Source organism: Podarcis erhardii (assembly GCF_964252035.2).
Source record: "Podarcis erhardii genome assembly, chromosome: 2".
Lineage (NCBI taxonomy): Eukaryota > Metazoa > Chordata > Lepidosauria > Squamata > Lacertidae > Podarcis > Podarcis erhardii.
In genome coordinates this window covers 25,610,729-25,632,531 of record NC_138498.1, presented here as the reverse complement: position 1 = coordinate 25,632,531, position 21,803 = coordinate 25,610,729, and the positions used below count along the sequence as shown (strand labels likewise).

Sequence of the window (21,803 nt, the reverse complement as noted above, 5' to 3'; positions counted from 1 at the left end):
TTTATAGCATCTAATAAAAATGGAATATACAATACAAAAAGATATTGTCTACAATAAATCTAGTGCTTTTGTGCATTTCATAGATCTCGCTGGCCCAACTTGCACAGTATAAGCCATAGTTTCTTTCCAAGTATTTTGCACCTGGCTAGCTACCACGTCCCACCAAGTGAAAATGTCCGGGAGCCAGGATGATGCCTGATGTCTCCACCATCTGGAGGTGAATGAATGGGAAGACTTGGATCTTGTCTGTTTTCACACACACTAACAACACATCCTGCAGAATTCTATCCATTATATGTTATCTGCACAATCAGAATGAATTTCAGGAACCAAAAAGTCAAATCGAAAAATACAACTTTTGAGCTGTCTGGCCCCAAAAATGTTTGGCAACTACAACCTTGGCTTATGGAGCCATTTGGCACCCAGCTAATACATCAGAGTTTCTAACACTGAGTTGATGCCCAATAGCGGCAAGCAGCTGTGAGCATCACTCTGGGGCACTGTGGGAAATTCAAACAGCCCTCAGCCACCCTGGTAAGCTCACCGCAAGAGGGGCGTCACAGCATGGGGCAGGTTCCGCTGATGCAACTGGGATCCCACTACCAGAAGTCACTGTACCAAGTACACACTCTCAAACCTCATGCCTGACTTGAGTCAGAAAGACAGAACTTTGCCTAAAGAGCTACCACGGATCGTGTGTGCAGCAAGGCTCCAGATCCCTCTTCAGGGCCATAAGAGACTTGCACAAAATCAGTCCCTTGCAACTGGCAAGCATTGGGTTACCAGTAGAGTGGTACCTCGGGTTAAGTACTTAATTCGTTCTGCAGGTCTGTTCTTAACCTGAAACTGTTCTTAACCTGAAGCACCACTTTAGCTAATGGGGCCTCCTGCTGCTGCCGCGCCGCCGGAGCACGATTTCTGTTCTCATCCTGAGGCAAAGTTCTTAACCTGAAGCACTATTTATGGGTTAGCGGAGTCTGTAACCTGAAGCGTATGTAACCTGAAGCGTATGTAACCTGAGGTACCACTGTATTTAATTTAATTTTATTTTTTAATTTAATTTTCAAACTGCCCTTCACAAACATCATCACCATGGCAGTCTACAAGAAAATATCCCGAGAGGCACAGCTGCAACGAAAATCTGGCATGTGTGCAATGGATACCGTTTTTCTACCACTTTTCAAAGACAGCAGATGCTGTTCACATCTTGCACAGAATTCCACTACACATCCCCATTTCTCAAGTCGTTACATCCAAATGGGATTGAGCCATGCAAAATCTTGACGCATATTAGAAGCCGCAATTCAGAAAACCAACGAAGAAGCCTTCTTCTCCCGTTTTCTTTTCTTTTCTTTCTTCTAACCTATTCCGTGTGCGGAGGGGAGGATATATACACCAAACACATTATCAACTGTTTAAAAAAAAAAAAAGGAAGAGGATGCATTTAATTATTCCACAAGTCACAGAGGTTCACATTTTCCTAAGTATGGAATATTTTAAGCTTGTTTTTAATGTTCTTGTTGGTTTTGCATCCTTCCGCCCCAACCTGAAACTGATGCAGAGTGGAACTATCAACATAATCCAATATTTGCATCCATCACACTGGGTGGAATTTAGCATCAAGCTAAGACAATCGTACTGTCTGGGCAACTACATCAGCTTGCCAGATGTAACAATCGCTCCTCTCCTCCAGTGTTCTGGGCAGTGGGGGGGGGTCTCCTCACAGCCACTTACAGTGGTACCTCAGGTTAAGAACTTAATTCGTTCTGGAGGTCTGTTCTTAATCTGAAACTGTTCTTAACCTGAAGCACCACTTTAGCTAATGGGGCCTCCTGCTGCCGCCGCGCCGCCGCTGCACAATTTCTGTTCTCATCAAAGTTCTTAACCCGAGGTAATATTTCTGGGTTAGCAGAGTCTGTAACCTGAAGCGTATGTAACCCGAGGTACCACTGTATTTTGAAGTGGAGGGGCACACAGGGGGAGGAGGGCCATTGCAGAAGCAGCCCTTACGAAGGGCTTCCACAGAAGTGGCTCCTTATGTATATTTATAAGCAGTGAAATAAAGAACACTTTTGAATGAGCAAAGAAACTTCACCATAGCAGATGCTGCTCTTGATATGCCACGGCTAGGTTTCACAGGGGATACCCTGCGTGCAACAGAACCTGCCGAAACCCATTGCCACCCTTCCTCCCTATCACGAAAGGCCTCTCCTGAAGGTCAGGGGAACTCAATGCACCTCAAAGACTCGCAAAAGGTCTGCAGCTCCTATTCTCTCCCCCATGAGCTGAAGCACTTTCCATTCCAGCACAGGGCACTTTGGAGCACAACCTTTGCTGTGCTCTTTTACCTGGGGATAATTTTCAGTGACTAATTCCAGCTAAGTGCCGATTTCAAGCACCCAGAACTAATTATCCTTCCACTAAACAATGGAGAGCATTACTTCAGTATTTAACCTCTTGCAACCAGTTCTGTAAATAGTCATTCGCGTTGCCTTAACGCTAGCTACGCGATCAAGATTGCACACGAAAGCAAAGCAAAACTTAACCGAACGCAATCACAGCCAACTCTTCTGAAGGGAACTAGCAAAGAGATAAAGTCAAGAGAACCTCGCGACCCCTTCAGAAGTGCTGTCTGTGGCATTATTAGACTTGGTAGCTCAAAGCGGCTGCCATACACCTGTTGAACTCCTTTGCGAAGCGTTCCAGGTTCAATAAGGGTTTAATGGAATATTGAGGCCCCCTCCAGACTGCTGTTTAATAGCAGCTGTATGCAGTGACATGGCACTGATGCATTAGTAGGGCATGGGCGCATAACATGGGAAGTGCCAGGGAGGGAGCACAAACTAGGCGTCCGCACGCAGGTGACCCCAGCGTGGCATGGCCTGATGTTCCTCTCTGCCCGCCAGGGGCCCTGCTGGCCGGCCGGCCAGGCTCCCCCCTGTGCAGGCCGACAGGCAATTCAGCACAGCCCTACTTTGCTCTGGTGGGGGTGGGGTCGCTGCAACTAGGCTGCCCTCCCACCACCACTAACAGTGTGAGCACAGCCCTCCCACCCAGCATGCCCTGGGCACCAGCAAACAACGCTATGCCACTAGTAGGGCATCTGAAATGGATTTCTATCAGATCAGCCCACATTCTCAGTTGTTCTCTTATACTTTCTAAAGTTTCTGCGTCACTACATCCACACGTGAACTCTACCTATTCTGTTTTCTGTGTTTCCACCCCTCCCCCCCAAAAAAAATTTGCTCACCATCTACAGTAAGTGTAAGATAGTTGCACTATAATGCCATGCTTCTATTTGTACACTTTCAAGGGTTTGGGTTCAGGCTGCGGTTGCAGGGCTAAACCAAAGCTCGTTTCCACACACAATGGAATGCCAGCGCCTGGCATCAATAGGAACTATGCGGGAGTGGTTGCATCAAATAAGTGGGTACATTTCAGCACATTATCTGAATGCAGTCCTGTTTTTAATGTTTGACGTTTTATTGTGTTTTTATATTTTGCTGGAACCCAGCCAGATGGGCAGAGTATAAATAATATTATTGTTATTATTACAGTCGTACCTTGGTTCTCAAATGGAATCTGTTCCGAAGTCCATTCAACTTCCAAAAACATTCAAAATCCAAACCACAGTTTCAGATTGGCTGCAGGAGCTTCCTGCACTCAATCGGAAGCCATGTCGGACATTCGGCTTCAAAAAAAAGTTTGCAAACCGGAACACTTGCTTCCAGGTTTGTGACATTCAGGAGCCAAAACATTTGAGTCACAAGGCATTCGAGAACCAAGATACGACTGTAAAGGATTTGTAGTATAAAAATTTGCAGATATTTAGCAGGAAACTTCAGGGTCCTGACTGATTACAGCCAAAGCAGTATAATCACCCTGAAATATTTGCATGTGCAAATGGCATTGAAAGCGCCATCATGCATAAAAAAATTGAGAGCATCTCGAGCACAGGTGAGGATGAATGTGCAATAAGAAGGATGTCTGGAGGAGCCTTGAGATAACTGTGAACGGTTCAATATCAGAAACCAAAAAGACTGTGAGCTAAAACGGGATTTAGTCCTGACAATGTTAACAAAGTCCTGCTGAATTCAACAGCGCTCAAAAGTAAAGTAAGGTTAGGACTGCAACCTTATGGCTTTCTCCTAGATCTGTATTTCCATCGTCCCGGGGTATGCAAAAGGTTTTCAAAGGGGGCATATTTCATTTATTGACTGAAAACAACTAACAGGTGGGAACGGCCAGACTGGCTAATTTCATAGAAATCACTTAGAATGGTACCCTTATACATTTCTTTCTCGGAGAGCTAATGGCTTACTTTAAATAATTTCTTTAAAAGCTCAGTTTGGGGTCTTTGCCATGAAGACATTTTCAGGCACTGTGGTGCCCAGAGTCATCGGGTTGGTGACCCCTGAATTACAACACCTAAGAACAATTCTAGCACAGACTGAGAAAGATATCGGCTTAAAGGTCTTGTTGGAAGAGGAAGGTTTTCAGCAGACTCCGAACAGTAAGATACAGTGCCTGTCTGATATAATATAGAATCATAGAATTGTAGAGCTGGAAGGGACCCTCAGGATCATCTTAGTCCAACCCCCTGCAATGCAGGAAAATGCAGCTGTCCCATAGGATGGGGATCGAACCTGCAACCTTGGCATTACTCTAACCAACTGAGCTATCCATGCACTAAAGGGAGGGGATTCCAACATTGTTGAGAGCTAAGTACCACATAAATCCGTCTTACCACGAGGTGAGGGTACCTGGAAATGCCTCCGTATGCCAACAGTCCTAGATTAGCTTGCCATTTCAAAAGAACTGGCTTGCCCCATGGATAAGTCCCCCTGATGTAGTCTGCCTTGGCGCTTCTGCTAGCAGAATGAGGTGGCACCCAGACAAAGGTTTCACATGATCAACTTTCCCCATTTGGGTCAGGACCAGCAGCTTGCGCTTATAAAAAAGAAAATCCCACAGACCAGAAATAAATGCCACAATTTAGGTAATAATAATAAAAAAAAAGATACAGAATCGCAGAATCAGAAGGTAACCTAAGGGTGATCTGCAATGCAGGAATCTCAGCTAAAGCATCCATGACAGATGGCCATCCAACCTCTGCTTAGAAACCTCCAAGGAAGGAGAGTCCACCATCTCTCGCGGTGATCTCTTTCGCAGTCAAACAGAAAGTTCTTCCTGATGTTTAGTCGGAATCCCCTTTCTTGTAACCTGCAAGCCATTGGTTCAGTCTTAGGAGAAAACAAGCTTGCTCCATCCTCCATGTGACAGCCCCTTGGACACTGTATCTGAATAATCATTTGCATGGCAGGGAGCTAGCTTCTCCTTTTATTAATCTAGGGACATGGGTGGCACTGTAGTCTAAACCACTGAGCCTCTTGGGCTTGCCGATCAGAAGATCGGTGGTTCAAATCCCCGCGCGAGGTGAGCTCCCGTTGCTCGGTCCCAGCTCCTGCCAACCTAGCAGTTCAAAAGCATGCCAGTGCAAGTAGATAAATGGGTACCACTGTGTCAGGAAGGTAAACAGCGTTTCCATGCACTCTGGCTTCCATCATGGTGTCCCATTGCGCCATAAGTGGTTTAGTCATGATGGACACATGACCCGGGAATCTATCTGTGGACAAACGCCAGCTCCCTCAGCCTGAAAGCGAGATGAGCACCGTGACCCCATAGTCGCCTTTGACTGGACTTAACCATCCAGGGGTCCTTTACCTTTACCATTACCTTTATCAATCTCGTGTTTAAAAAAGCATACCCGAAAGAAGATTCCTTTGTGCCATTACAGTTGTCAAGGTGTATTATTTTAAAAATATTGCATTTCTTATAGCATCTCAAAAACAATCCACAGAATCCCATAGTTCTCATGCTCAGCTGAAAGAAATATCAAGTAAATGCAATTGTATTTCCTTTATATTGAATCCTTGTAACCCTTGCGTTTTACTTCCTTCACTCCCTGTTGTCCAACCCACCAGTTAACATTGCAGGGTAACCTGAGCAAAAGACAAGTCGCTTGTCCCCAATGAGCTTAGAATCTGAAGTTCCATGTACACAGTTACCCCCACAAACCTCAAAGTTAGGCCTTTTTCTTTCTGCTGGTTTAACACACTACCCCTTACAGTTCTTCTGCTGCATACAGACACCTTTATTCTTTTGAAATAAAGGTCTCTAGATGTTTTCGGAGCCAACATTTGCTTCATTTGTGTTCTTTATAGTACCTAAAAAAACACACACACACACAACCTCATCTACCTGAAAATTGCATTCTACACATCTAAATATATGTATGGAACTGCTTCACATGGACAGAATGAGAGTTGGAAAGGAAACCGGAATTCTAGGCTGGTAAATGATGGCCTTACCAGACAAGATGATGGATCCTGGCCGCAAACAAAACTGAAGGAAAGCAAGATCTAACCTGAATGAATTGGTGCACTTTCCCCTTCAATTTAGACAAATCCAGTCCCTCAAAAAAGGAGTACTTTTTCACTGTCTCTCTCCTCCAGCTTTAATCAGTTTTTCCAAGGCAAGAGAAGGGAGATTCAGGTTTTTACATCCTCCCCTTTTCCTCCTCCATGTATCAAATGATGGATTCCCCTCTTGGCTGCTAACTAGATCAACATGTTGGATCCGAAGAGAAAGGAAGAGTGCCACATTCTCTGCTAGCCATCCTTTTAGACTGGCAAAAAAAACAACCTATTGGGCTCTTTTCTGCTGAGAGCTTCCAATCAGCCTCCATTTGGCCAGAAGAGAGGACTGCAGTAAATAGGGAATAAATTATGCAATTCAGCCGCCACAAAGTGCAACTAGGGAAGGGGGGGGGGTTGACATTAAACACTGCGATTAGCACCGATTGCCTCTCTAGCCCCCTTTCCCGACCACCCTCGAGAGGAAAAAATGAAGTCGTCGATAAAGAAACTCATACAAGTGGCTTCCCAAAATGCATTCTGCACCACTGTGCACGGAATCCAAACCCACAAGTCCTTCAGCCTCTGTAACACAGATATTTGTAATGCAAAATAGAATAAAACCCAGAAAACTGAATCTGTATATCCATGCATAGACAACTAGATTCCTCCCCTAACTGCAAGACCCATGCAGGATGGCTACAGTAGTTCCCACTTTCAACATTACTCTTACAAAGTTTGAAGGGGACGCTTGTCTACATTTTTATTCCATGTCCATTATCCTTCCACGTTTGCCCATCTTTTAAACCGTGTTGCCAGCCTTAGGAGGACACAGAACCTTCTCCAGTACTTTTGAGAAAAGGATCTGCTCAGCCTCCATTTACACACATCCCAAACCAAGAAATCCGTGTTCCAGTATAAGAAAACGCAGGAGACTTCCTTGCGTAACTTTCTCAAATCCATTCCTAAAACTACACGCACAGCTTGCGACGGGGGGGGGGGGGGAGGTAGGTCTGTGGAAAATGAGCTCAGCATTGGCATCAGAACAATACTTTCCCATAGAAACAGAGGCATATATTTAATTCTTAGTAACTCCACTCAAGTTTCACCTTCCATTTCCTCCAGATAATTTTTTTTTTTTAATACAAAGTTTGGCTTAAATTTGCAAGGTAAATTGTCTTGCAGATTTGCGTTCTGCCTTTTTTGGAAAAATAAAAAAAATAAAATATACAGCAGCTAAATGCATAAGCCCTTCAAAAGCCTTTATCTGCCCTGACTGTGCAAAAGGCAAAAAAAAGAGCTCTGTAATCCCAGCAGAAGAATGCAAATAACGTCAATGCACAGCTGAACTGCAAGCCCTGCCTTACAGGAACTATGTGTGCCTGTGTGTATGTGCGTGAGTGTGTGCGCGCGCCAGTGTGTGTCTGCAAGGAGGAAAAAAAAGGTACATTCTAAACAGGAAATGCAACTGAGAGCTATTCAAAGCCTCAAACTTCAAAATGCAATTGCATCCCCAAAATTGCATGCATGCAATTCCATAATGCATGGACGACTTTTTGCATATCTGCAAGGAACGCAAGTCGGAGCCTTACCTCTCGGCTGAGACATTTTCCCCTCTGCTTTGATGGGGGAGGGGAACACAAAAGACTTTGCCTTCTCTCTTCAGTAGCTAGTTTTGCAACAAAGATGAAAACTGCAAGCGCTCAGTCTTCATGCAACTGGAGTTTTTCTGACTCCCTGCAGCAGATCTCCTTGCAGAGGAAGGAACTGCAATTGCACACCTTGCAAAACAGATTGCAAAGTGGGTTTTCACCCCCTATTGCAATGGTAAGGAAGGCTCTGCTGCACCTACATGATGGGCCAGGACTGGCAGCTAAAAGCTCCAAACTTGGATCCGAGTGCCTTAGTGCGCAGACGTCCTTTCTACGAGCAGCGCGTTGGTTTGTGGGTAATGTAGTTCATCCGGATAGCCCATTGAGAGCTTCTTTAAGGAGACTCCGTTGTCTTCATGCTCGAGGAGGGAGGTGGGTGGGATTAAGATACACGGAGCCATCTACTTGGAGGCGACTGCTGTGCAGCGGGGGCGCACAGATCCCACTGGAAAATGTAAGCAGGAAATGGAAACGGCCGCGCACAGTCTTCTGCTATGTAATCGGAAAGCTGCAGAGAAGCATTGCCTAGCAGAGCGAGCATGCAACCACGTTGCGAGACTTCGTGTCTATCCAATGGCAGTTTCATAACATAGGAATTGCCGTACTGCAGTCTAGCAGTCCAACAGTGGCGACCCCTCGCCTCGCATGGCAGTACATATACCAGGGAATGCTCAGCCTCTCGGAAGAATGTTGTCGATATACAGAAATATCAGCATGACTAGCCGTTGAGCATCTTCTGAATTAATTTGCCTTAAGCTTTTAGTCTAAACACATACATGCAAGCAAGACACACTGCCCAAGATAAACAGTGGCGTTTCCCTCAATAAATACTTTCCTGCCATCTAAATGGAGGCACTCCATATTGCTTGGTGACAATATTTTGAAAATGCAAGTTGTTTTGCATTCTCTTCAATTACAGGTCACTTTTAAAAGACTGGCGGATGAACCAGGATTTGTTGATCCAGTGCTAAATCTCAGGTCTTTTGATTTCTACTTCGCTGCTATTAGAAATATTGTGGTTATGATTTTAAGTATTGCCCGGTGCCATGCATTTCAAGCACATTGCAGGGGTTGGACTAAATGACCCTCAGGGTCCCTTCCAACTCTACCATTCTATGGATCACAAGAACTGATCACAAAGCTACAGCTCCCAACATCCTCAACAAAATCCAGTTCCCGGGGTTCTTTGGGGGAAGCCGTTTGCTCTAGATCTATGGTGTAGATGTGAGCTCAGTCACATGTATAGTTCTCATCCCAAGACCTGAGTAATGCTCAGGGTAAGAGTCCAGGAGGTGGGAGCTAATACACTCAGTTGCCACACCCTAGTGATACAGAGGTGGGGGCCTGCAGGGAGGGCGCTGAGCACTGCTGTCACGAATTGCTGCCCACAGGTAGAATTCGTGCACCCAGGGACAGAGCCAAACAAACTGAAAAGCCCAGTGCTAAAAGAGCAGAGCCTGTGTAGAACGATTAGTCGTGCTTGCCAGTCTCCTGAAACTGAGCGATGCAACCATACTCATAATACCAGAGACCAGCTCACAATTCAGACTCCCTAATAGGTAAAAGGTAAAGGACCCCTGGGCGGTTAAGTCTAGTCACCGTCATGGAAGCCAGAGTGCACAGAAACGCCGTTTACCTTCCCTCCACAGCGGTACCTATTTATCTACTTGCACTGGTGTGCTTTCAAACTGCTAGGTTGGCAGGAGCTGGGACAGAGCAAGGGGAGCTCACCCTGCCGTGGGGTTTACCTTTACTCCCTAATGAATCACCAGCACAATACAGAAACTGCATTCATAAGCAGGGAAACCAGCTGCAACCTACATCTCACATTTTGCTCACATATATGCATCACGTAATTAAGAAATTAATTTTTATTTACAAGACATTTCAGATAACAGCAGGTCCAAGAGGACAGTCGGTGAATTTATGCCTGTTCTTAAGGTCAGTCGGTGAATTTATGGCAGCCAACTCGAACCACACCTAAGACAGATCACTCAAGGAAGTGAGCCAAACCACAGAGGACAAATGAGGCTACAGATTCACAGAGCGAACTGAAGACCGTTACACAGCAGATCACTCACAGTTGAGTGAGCCATCTTCACCACAGACTACAGTCAAGTCACAACATAGCATTCAAGGAATGAAGTATCTATAAAACTTTTGTGAGTTGCACACTTCCTCCCGGACACTCGCTTAAAACAAACCTTCTCTTTCACACACATACACAGTCTCTCTTTCTCTTAACACACAAAAAACAAATACTCTCGCTTTCTCATACATATGGCCTCTTGCTTGTCCTCTGGGTTTGTGCTTCTAGAGTAGGAGACACTACTCTCGCTTGCCTTCTTCCAATGTTTATGTTGTACTGAACACCGTTGACTGGGAAGCGGAAGGGGGAAAAGGGTCTTCATAGATTAGGTTAGTCAAGTGTCCTGAACCCCTGGCCTACCTGGAAGGAAGTCAATATGCCAAGTCCAAAACTCGAAAGTCCAGGGGTCAATCCACACAACCAATGTTCAAAGGTCCGGAAACACAGTCCAACACCAATCCAAGTAGCCAAGTCTGAAGTCCAGCAGTCCGGATACAGTCCAGAGTCAAACCTGAAACACAGTCCCATGGCGGTCCAGGAACATCCAAGCCAAGTTCCATCAACATGGGCAGATGAGCAGGCACAGTCCCTCTTTTGTACAGTGGTATCTCAGGTTACAGACGCTTCAGGTTACAGACTCCGCTAACCCAGAAATAGTATCTTGGGTTAAGAACTTTACCTCAGAATAAGAACAGAAATCGTGTGGCGACGGCACGGCAGCAGCGGGAGGCCCCATTAGCTTGGTACCTCAGGTTAAGAACAGTTTCAGGTTAAGAACGGACCTCCAGAATGAATTAAGTTCTTAACCCAAGGTACCGCTGTACTTGGCATGCTGATTACAGCATCTGGGCTTGTTGAGCCATGTGACCCTCACCTGCTCCAAGCCTACAGCTGAGGCATCACACACCTCTTCTCAGAGCTAGCAAGCCCCACCTGGTCACCTAGGGAGCTGGGCTGTGGGCCCTTGCCTGCCTCAGCCTCCTAGAGTGCCCTTCCCACTGCTCCCTGTGCCTCAGATCCCGCTCTGTTCGTGGAGATGGAGGCCACTCTGGCAATGGGCCCTCCTTCTCTGGTACCTTGGTGTGTCCCCGTCTTTGCTACGCCCCTCGCCGGGATCCTCTTCCTCCTTTTCCTCCCCCCTGTCGTCCTGCTACTTCACAACACCAAGTCAGAAAGTAAATTTGTACCTTCTAACAAAAAGTTTGAAGCTGCATTAAAAATCTAGGTATCTTTTTCTGAGAATCTTTCCTAAGAGTGAACATGCTCCGAGTTTCCATCCTTATGTAGCTGAAGTGGTATTATTATCACCTTCATCTTCATCATCATTATCATTTTATACCCCGCCCAGCCACTCTGGCCGGCTCCCAACAGAATATTAAAACAATGATAAAACACCAAACATTAAATACTTCCATCATGCAAAAGGAGGAGGTATCAGCAGCTGTGGTGCAACTCCAGATATATTTTTTAAAAAACAAAAAACCCCACCATTTTTAAAGGTAGTGTGTATATATATATATATATGGGAAGACTGAAAATCAGGCCAGACACTTAAGTGTTTGAAGCAGGAAATAGCATTTAAATGAGAAGGATGTATGGTGCTGCTAGTTCAAATTGTGAGCTCTGAATGGGAAACAAAGTCCAAGTGACTTTAAAGTCTTAAACCTGAAGGACTACTTGGCCCAGGTTCTTAGAGCAGCCGAGGTCCTACTGTCTAGTCTGTCCATAAGAGATGTTAGGTTGAGAGGATCCAGGAACAGGGCCTTTTCAGTGGTGGCCTTGCACTTCTGGAATGCCTTCCCAAATGATGTTGGTATGGTCCAATCCCTGTGGCTTTCTTCAGAAAACCCTCACGAGGTTTTCATTTCACTCTCCTTTCTATTAATCTCCATCTAAGTGAAATGGTCCTGCTTAATTTAAAGGGTGCAGTACGGATATGAATCTGATTAATGTTGATATTGTAGTTCTTGTTTATAATTATTCAGGACTCCTCCTGGTGAGGGCAAAGTGGTTGGAAAGGCAGTGTGTGGTTTTTTTTATAAATAAAAATAAATGTGAGTTGTAGATACATAAAAGCCGTCTGGAAAGATTGTGTTACCATAGAAATATATTACAGGTTATGAACTGGCCTATGCACTTCAGTGAATCCAGAAAAAAAGGACTACCCAAATTTTGTAAATTACCTTCCCGTTCCAGTACATGTTGAAATTATGCAACACTATGGGGGAATAACATTAGCGTCTCGAGGGGAATGTGTGACAAACAGTGGTTAAACTGGCACATTCTAAAAGACTATGGAAAAATAGAAATTCCTTCCTTTAGAAACAATTTAATACTGGTTATAGTTTACTGGAACATAGTTAAATCTTTTGGGAAGGTTAAGCGGGAAGTATTGGCTCTTTATAAGATAATGGCCTGCTTGGAATTACATGCAAGTTTTCTTTCTTTCTTGTTCTTGTGTGTATGATTTTTTCTTTCTTTCCCCTGTTTTTGTATGTATGATATTTAAACCTGCATTTTATATTTCTGTTTTAATATGTTAACTTTTATACTATGCCAGCATAATAAATAAATAATAAATAATATGATTAATATTGATTATGTAAATGTGGCATAGTTGCATAATTATGTAACTTTAAATGCATTAAAGTTAATGGGCTGGATTCAGCTAACAAGGGCTCCTGCTAGGACAACGTGGCTTTCCCTCTTTCTGCTCAAATGTGCCTTCTGTGCCCACCCCCCAAAAAAAATTCAGTCCGGACGGTCAGGATGATTCCGCAGAACAGCTTGCAGGGCAGGAGGAAAGTGGAGATCATGCCTCTTTGCAGACTGAAATGCTGATGGAATGATCAGAAGAGTGTGATGTTGAATTCCACCCACCCACAAAAAAAAATCAAGATATTTTTGAACCGCATGCACCCACAAAAAAAATTCAAGATATTTTTGAACTGCATGCACCCACACAAAAAAAATCAAGGTATTTTTGAACTGCATGCACCCACACAAAAAAAAATCAAGGTATTTTTGAACTGCATGCATGAGACATTAATGTTGTTCTAGGGAAACCTTTGGCGTTTGCAGATGTCACTGTAATGTTGGGACGATATTCGGGTGTCGTGGGACCTCATTGAGGGGAAACGAAACTGGGTCCCGCGGGTGCTGGCGGTGGTGGCAAAATGACTGATGTTGCAATATTGGAAAGAGCTCAGTTGATGAAGCACAATACTGTACTCTTAAACTCAGGGTCATGGGGTTTGAGCCCCACATTTGGCAAAAGATTCCTGCATGGCAGCAGGTTGGACCAGATGACCCTCGTAGTCCTTTGCAATTCTGCATGGTATGAGATGTGTGTGTGAGAATAGAAATGAGTTCAGGTCCTCTTGTTATGATGTATTGACTCTCTTTCTATTGAAAGAAATGTGTTGGTCCTAAAGTGTTTTCACTCTGCACAGTTTAGAATTTGGAAAAAGACCGTCCATGGGAAATATTGATGTGGAATACCCACTGTACTTCTTCTTGTTTTGATTTATGTATTGATTATTCACAGAATCACTGCCTTGTAGAGTCTGAAGGGACCACATCCAATTCTCTGCAACGTAGGAATCTTTCACCCAACATAACACTCCAACCCATGACCCTGAGATTAAGAGTCTCCTGGTCTCTGACTGAGCAATCCATAAAAAACATAACCAGAGCCAGGGGCAAATGAAGTGGAGGGCAGAGGGGGTGGGCCGCCCCGGGTGCCACTCTGGGGGGGGGTGTGACAAGATGGCCCCTGCTTTCCCCCAGCTGTAGAGTGGCCAAGGGCGTGCGCAGTCAATAGGGGCGTCACTCATGCGGCATCCATACGGGCTGCCGCGTGTGCGCACCATCCATATGGGCATCTATATGGGCTGCCTCTCGCACAGTGACCGTACGGGCTGCCACACATGCGCACTCCGTACAGGATGCCACACGTGCGCAGTCCGTACGGGATGCCACTTGTGTGGCAGCCCATACGGTCACCGTGCAAGCGGCAGCCCGTATGGACGCTGCACGTGAGCGGCAGCCCGTACGGAGTGCACATGTGTGGCATCCCATACAGACTGCGCATGTGGGGCATCCCGCACGATCGCCACACATGTGCAGTCCGTACAGGCTGCCGCTTGCGCTCGGTGGCCATATGGGCTGCCGCTTGCACAGCGTCTGTACGGGCTGCCGCACATGCGCTTTCCGTACAGGCTGTGTTAAGTTGTGGATGAACATATCAGACGACACAGTAATTCTTCAAACAGCTCTTGTTTATTCACAGGCCAGAACAGAACTGAACTGAAGGGTTCAGCCAGCCTGCTTATATAGAGCTCCACTAGAACGCAACAGTAACCATTTTCTGTAACTATCCAATCACTGAATGTCACTTTTGACCCCTTATTTGCATATGTGGACCTGAGTGAAAACTATCTACAGTATCCCCCTGCTGGCCCAGGGTGAGAACTTCAGTACATAACAGGCTGCCCTGCCCTGGGTGTTGGAGAGGATTCCTCCGCCACTGACCAGAGCCTGCTGGAACTGGCATGGGGCTCATCTTGCCCCACATCCCATTGCCACAGTGGCCAACCAGATGCCTATGAGAAGCTGATGTTTGTTGCCTTTATTGCATTGGAAAGCTTAGGTCTTAAAGAAAAAAAAATCCAACCTAATGTGATTTTAACTTGCTGTTAATGCCTGCTTTGTAGACATTAGCAGAAGAAGATATAAAAGCTCAGAAGCTGGCAGAAGAATGAAGAATGATAAGCATTAAGCAATGGCATCAAAAGCCCTCTAATGCATAGCTTTGCTGATGCATGGGGGGAAAAGCAGGCTGAAAGAATGTCCACCACAGACATATTTCCCCTCCTAAAATGCCTTTATACAATGCAACCCTGAAATGCCATCGCCATATGGAAAGAGGGGAACATTTGAGATGAAAGAGTAGCGGCCAATCATGTGAGAAGGAGCCTCTCCCCTGCTCAGTCCAGGTAAACTTACAGCGACACCAATGTCAGGAGGGAAGCTCTGGCCCACCACATGGGCTGCTATGGCTATACAGTGGTACCTCGGGTTAAGAACTTAATTCATTCTGGAGATCCGTTCTTAACCTGAAACTGTTCTTAACCCGAGGTACTACTTGTGGGTTAGTGGAGTCTGTAACCTGAAGCGTCTGTAACCCGAGATACCACTGTGTAATAAAGGCAAGGAGAAAGTGGTGGTGCTGTAGTCTAAACTGAACCTCTTGGACTTGCTGATCAAAAGGTTGGCAGTTTGAATTCCCGCAATGGGGGTGAGCTGCCATTGCTCTGTCCCAGCTCCTGCCAACCTAGCAGTTTGAAAGCATGCCGGTACAAGTAGATAAATCGGTACTGCTCCGACTGGAAGGTAAACAGTGTTTCTGTGCGCTCTGGCTTCCGTCACGGTGTCCCGTTGCACCAGAAGCAGTTTAGTCATGCTGGCCACATGACCCGGATAGCTGTCTGTGGACAAACGCTGGCTCCCTTGGCCTGAAAGCGAGATGAGCGCCGCGACCCTATAGTCACCTTCGACTGGACATAACTGTCCAGGGGTCCTTTAACTTTACCTTTTTACCTTTTAGAATGAAGGCAACTACAAAATAATGGATATTGGCAAAAAAAAACATCCGTGAAACTGTAGCTGTGTTGTGCTCATCAGCAGTGGCTATCGATTTATTATTATTATTATTATTTATTTTAAAAGAAACTTCACATTCCAAAGCTCACACAGGATCTGTTGCATGCCAAAATTATACCTTTGAGGAACATTTTAATGAATAAGGAATGAACCCCTTAAATTACAGTTTGCCAGCATATAGAAGCAGTAAATGAATGAATGAATAAGAAATAAATACATTTATTCCCCACCTTTATACCCATTGGGCTCAAGGCAGCTCACGGGTAAAAATGAGAACTGCTAAAAACATAGAACGAGCAATCAATAAAAACAATTGAAACAGTAATAGAATCAAAACTATATACATATACAAAATCTATTAAAAGAAAGATGATAAAGATTTATATTATATTATATTATATTATATTATATTATATTATATTATATTATATTATATTATATTATATTATATTATATTATATTATATTACGTTTGTACCCCACCCATCTGACTGAGTTGCCTCAGCCACTCTGGGCTGCTTCCAGCATTTTCAAAAACATAATAAAACATAAAACATTAAAAACTTCCCTATACAGGGCTGCCTTCAGATGTACGGCACCAGCCCGTTCATTAAAAGCAGTCAGTTCCCAAAAGCCTGATGGAACAGGAAAGTATTCAGCTGCCACTGGGAGGACAAGAAGAAGGAGCCAGTCTCACTTCCCCCAGAGAAGGAATTCCAAAGTTTGGGCACTGCCACCAAGAAGTCACGTAAAATAAATAAATAAGGCGGAAGTGCTGGCAAAGCCTTTGCTCATCTATCCTCAGTGCAGTGTAGCACATAATCATGCCTATAATCTTAATGTCTAGTGATGTGAGCAGCCCATAGGCAATGTCCGCGGCAGAGTTCTGCAGATTCAGCTGATCCTGAAAGCCTGTGCAATGTCTGAAGTTTCTGAAGGCCTCCTGTGTTTATCATCTTTTGCAATTTCCATATTTTAAAACCATCATAAAGCACATGAAATCTCTGCAGAACTCGGGGGCTTTATCGTACGTTTGTCTCACTCAGACAGCAAATGGGAATTACTCTGGGACGGAAAGGAGCTCTGTGGGTCAGTTTTCAGCTATCAACGTGATACTGTCTAGCTTTTTCATGGTGACTACCTGTGCTTTGTAGCTCTGTACAGTGGTACCTCAGGTTAAGTACTTAATTTGTTCCGGAAGTCCATTCTTAACCTGAAACTGTTCTTAACCTGAAGCACCACTTTAGCTAATGGGGCCTCCTGCTGCTGCCGTGCCACCGGAGCATGATTTCTGTTCTCATCCTGAAGCAAAGTTCTTAACGTGAGGTACAATTTCTGGGTTAGCGGAGTATGTAACCTGAAGTGTCTGTAACCTGAGGTACCACTGTACTGTTAAGACAGACAACTTCTCTGTGGAGAAAGCTGCTTAGGGGGTCAGAATTCCACAGAGCAGGCTAACAGGAGAGAGCCCAGAAGAAGGGGAATATTATTCTTTTACTGCCTGCCATTCGCAAGCAGGAGAAAAGATCTGGAGGGCAGCAGCTTGCGGAAGTCTGCTGTAACAACTATAAAGGTAAAGGCTGTGGTCTAAACCACTGAGCTTCTTGGGCTTGCCGATCAGAAGGTCGGCAATTCGAATCCCTGCAACGGGCTGAGCTCCCATTGCTCTGTCCCAGCTCCTGCCAATCTAGCAGTTTGGAAGCACACTATGCAAGTAGATCAATAGGTACCACAGTGGTGGGAAGGTAAATGGCATTTCCATGCGCTCTGGTTTCCATCACAGAGTTCTGTTGCGCCAGAAGCGGTTTAGTGGTGCTGGCCCCATGACCCGGAAAGCTATCTGTGGACAAATGCCAACTCCCTTGGCCTGAAAGTGAGATGGACGCCACACCCCATAGTTGCCGTTGACTGGACTTAACCTTCCAGGGGTCCTTTACCTTTTTACCTAACAACTACTGCACACTGGCCCACTCTCATTTTAAGGTAACGTATTAAGTGCGGGGATAAGCATTGTGTCAGCTTAGGAGCAGAGAGTGTGAGGGCCTTATAATCTATTCAGTATTACAAATATAGATGTACAGTATTCTAGTCCCACTCTGGCAAGCCCAGGAAGTTCTACCAGGGTATTAGACTGGCACAAGCTGGTTACCAGTCGCGATGGCTGTATGCTCCATAATCAAAGGGAAATGGGTCTCTGCATAGCAGTTGCTAGGAGACAACAGCAGGATAGGCCTTTTGTCCCTCACTTTATCCTCATGGACTTCCCTGAGACATCTAGTTGGCCACTGTAGAAAACAGGAGACTCAATTAGGTAAACCTTTAGTCTAATCCAGAAGGCCTCTTCTTAGGTTCTTAGCCATTGACAGCCCCCCTTTTTTTTTGAAGATGATGATGAAGAAGAAAATCCTCCGTTGATCCAGAGAGAACATGGACCTCCCAGCTAAGCCTTAGGATGGTAAGATCATTCTTTATGTCCTGTCAGATGACCAGATGCAGAAGAAGATGGGTACCTGTGCTTTGATAGATGAAAAGGAGAGGGCATTTCCACGACTGCCACTTTCCTCACTGTTAATGACAAGGTGAAACTAGCGTTTTGTGAATCTGTTAGTTCTGGTTTCTCTCAGTTTCTCATTTTTCCAATCGTAACTTCAGTTCTCTGCACTTCCACATCACTCTGTGATGTGTGTGTGTGTGTGTGTGTGTGTGTGTGTGTGTGTGTGTGTGTGTTTAAGTCCAATACAGCATTTTGGTGTGAATGTCTCCTAAATATTTTCATATGCATCTTCTACACATTCTTGTTGTTTTCCCCAATATAACACATTCTGGAGGCTTTATATCACCAATATATGCATTTCTATGCACATTACTTGCTTGGAGAATAGCACTGCAAAATTTGGAGAAGTGTGAATTTTAAAGGGTGGCTGTGTTTCAGTTTGTGTATTGTTTCAAAAAGTGTGAATTAGGTAAGTCCACATTTAAATGAGAGATTAATTGAATTCCCCCACCCCATTCCTAGCTCCAACTGCTCTGAAATTTTCACTTCAGCACACCTCTTGAGAACCCAGCTGTCTTTTGTATCTATTTGCCAAAGCTCCCCACAGGTCAACAGAAGTTACTGTAGATGACTTACCTTTGCAGCTAATTGTCCATTTGTCAACTGTGGCTGTTGTCATAATCCGGCTCCTTCTACCACTCCCAAACAAGAAAAATGGGCCTTTTGCTTTGCATCAGAAATGGTAGCTATTGAAGTGTGTGTGTGCGCGCGCACGCGCGTGTGTGTATTAAACACACCGTTTATTTATTTGTATTTATTATATTTCTTAGTTGCTTTATGTATAAATAAAAGTCTCAAAGCAACTTAAGAATTTCCAGATTGCTTTTCTTTTGTCTTGCAAAAATGAAACTAAGACAGGAGGAATTGCTAGATTCTACTTTGTGGTTTATAACCAAATCAATGAATGTCTGTGTGTGTGTGTGTGTGTGTGTGTGTGTGTGTGTAGCATATACATTGCGACAAGTTATAAAACCCTGGGAAAGAGTTGTAATTCATAAAAGTAACAGGAAATCAAGCCCATTCACATTTTAAGTTGCCCTAATACAATCTTGGGAGTGAGGCTAGAGGAGAGGAGGGAACTTCCAGGTAAGTAATGATGGAGACAAATCTTAGTGTAACTGAAACAAAAGAAGGAAAAAGTGAACCTTCCAGCAAATCAACAGAGCCTTAACTTGCCAAGAGAAACAAAACTCAGCAGCTGACTCAGGGTATTAGAGCTGCAAAAGATATTTGAGATACACTGGACATGTCTGCCAGACAAAGACTTATTTTTATTAGACTTGTGAATCTTGCATTTAGTTTAATAGGATGAAAAACACGTTCTTCTTTTTGCGATCTTGAATCTGCCAAGGTAGACAGGTCTGATGCCACCAATGGTTTAGCTGTTCCTTTAAAGGACTTTGAAATTGTTATGAAGTCAGATGTGCAGTGCTAGAAATGCTTTGCAGCGGTTCTCAACCTGTGGGTCCCCAGATGTTGCTGGACTACAACTCTCATCATCCCTGAGCTCTGGCCTTGCTAGCTAGGGGTAATGGGAGTCGTAGTCCAACAACATCTGGGGACCCACAGGTTGAGAAATGCTGCTTTAGAGCCAGCAGCAGTGTCTCTAATTCTGGATCCAGGCAAATGCCTTAAGTATCTCAAGGAAGCTTTGGGTTTCATTGCAGGCATGTCAGTCTTCTAATGTCAGGAAGATAGAAAATACCTGGTGTCTGCATTCAGGGGTTAAGGCGCTCATGCCCCTTTGCACAAAGATCAAACCTAGTTTGCAAAGATGCAAAACAGTGTCTGCTGCCACATCTTCTTGTTGCTGGTTATGGGTCCAACCAAGGCAAGGTCTCGCTGTCAATCAGCTCCATCGACAGACTGTCCCTGTCTGGACAAGCTACACTTTCTCATTCTGGCTCTCCTGTGGAGGGAAGGTGATTTTGGTAAGCTGAGAACGCCAAAGTATTAGCCTCGTTCTGTCATTCTTGTATGCGTAGAGGTGGAGCGCTTGGGTGTGTGTGGGGGGGTGCACATGTGAGAAATGTACACCTTTCCGTGTTGCCACTTTTAATCTCTAAAAGATCACGTGTTGATAACCCTTGGTGCCATGTGATGCCACGCTTTATTTAAATATCATGTGGAACCCAAGAGTGTGTGACAGGAAATAAATCACAAGGAACCTGGAGAACAGATATATATACAGTGGTACCTCGGGTTACCACTAGGGGACGCGGGGGACACTAGGGTTACCACTAGGGGACACTAGGGTTACCATTAGGGGACCACTAGGAGACGCGGGTGGTGCTGTGAGTAAAACCTCAGTGCCTAGGACTTGCTGATCGTATGGTCGGCGGTTCGAATCCCCGCGGCGGAGTGAGCTCCCGTCGTTCGGTCCCAGCTCCTGCCCACCTAGCTGTTCGAAAGCACCCCTGGATGCAAGTAGATAAATAGGTACCGCTTTATAGTGGGAAGGTAAACGGCTGGCTCGCCAGCTGCAGCTTCGTCACGCTGGCTACGTGACCCGGAAATGTCTTTGGACGGCGCTGGCTCATGGCCTATAGAGCAAGATGAGCACCCAACCCCAGAGTCGGACACAACTGGCCCGTACGGGCAGGGGTTCCTTTACCTTTACCTCGGGTTAAGAACTTAATTCGTTCTGGAGGTCCGTTCTTAACCTGAAACTGTTCTTAACCTGAGGTACCGCTTTAGCTAATGGGGCCTGCTGCTGCTGCGCAATTTATGCTCTCATCCTGAAGCAAAGTTCTTAACCCGAGTTACTATTTCTGGGTTAGTGGAGTCTGTAACCTGAAGCATCTGTAACCCGAGATACCACTGTATAGAGAGATCCTCATTACAAATAAAATAGCAAGCACCAAACTTGTACATTTTTAGTTTCCATGGCTTCTTGTGTTTGTAGCTTTTGCAGGAGCACAAGAACAGGCACGTTTGAGATTTGCATGTGAAGTTGGACCTTGGTACTGTATATTGTAGAAAGGATAGTACAGTGTGTTGAGTTCGTGTTTGTTTAAATGATTTTATTACTTCTTGCTATGGAAGGAAGAGAAATGTGCTTTGGTTAGGATTTTAACATGATCCTACCTAATTTACACTATATGAAACAACATGCAAACCAAAATTCAACTTAAAATTCACCCTTCTCTGAATTTTGTAACCAAGTCATGTTCTGCAACCAAGTCATGTGTACAATGATGCGTCTATTAGGGGAAAGAGTGCATAGAAATGTATATATAAGTGAAAATAACATGAAATGCATTATATTATAGCAGAGCTTTCCAAACTGTGTGTCACAACACGATAGTGGGTCAGCTGCCATATGTAGGCATGTCACGCATATAATCCCTATGCTCCCAGGAGCCGGAAAGGGGTTAGTATAACCTCTGGTTTGCTCGTAAAATTGAATTACTGTGTTGCAAAATGATG

The 21,803-nt window shown here is 44.7% G+C and overlaps 1 protein-coding gene across 2 annotated transcripts in view; it reads right to left on the bottom strand.

The window, feature by feature from the left end:
- The window catches only part of MAP2K6 (mitogen-activated protein kinase kinase 6), an 82,543-nt gene extending 74,094 nt beyond the window's left edge, over positions 1-8,449 (bottom strand). The window contains exon 1 of one of the 2 annotated variants that reach the window (XM_081849883.1): positions 8,009-8,449. In XM_081849883.1, coding sequence (XP_081706009.1) covers positions 8,009-8,024 — 16 coding nt within the window. In that variant the 5' untranslated portion in view covers positions 8,025-8,449. Of the gene's footprint in view, positions 1-6,427; positions 6,670-8,008 lie in introns of those variants that run through there. The other variant, XM_081849884.1, reaches the window with a different exon arrangement.
- Between the last annotated feature and the right edge of the window lie 13,354 nt (positions 8,450-21,803).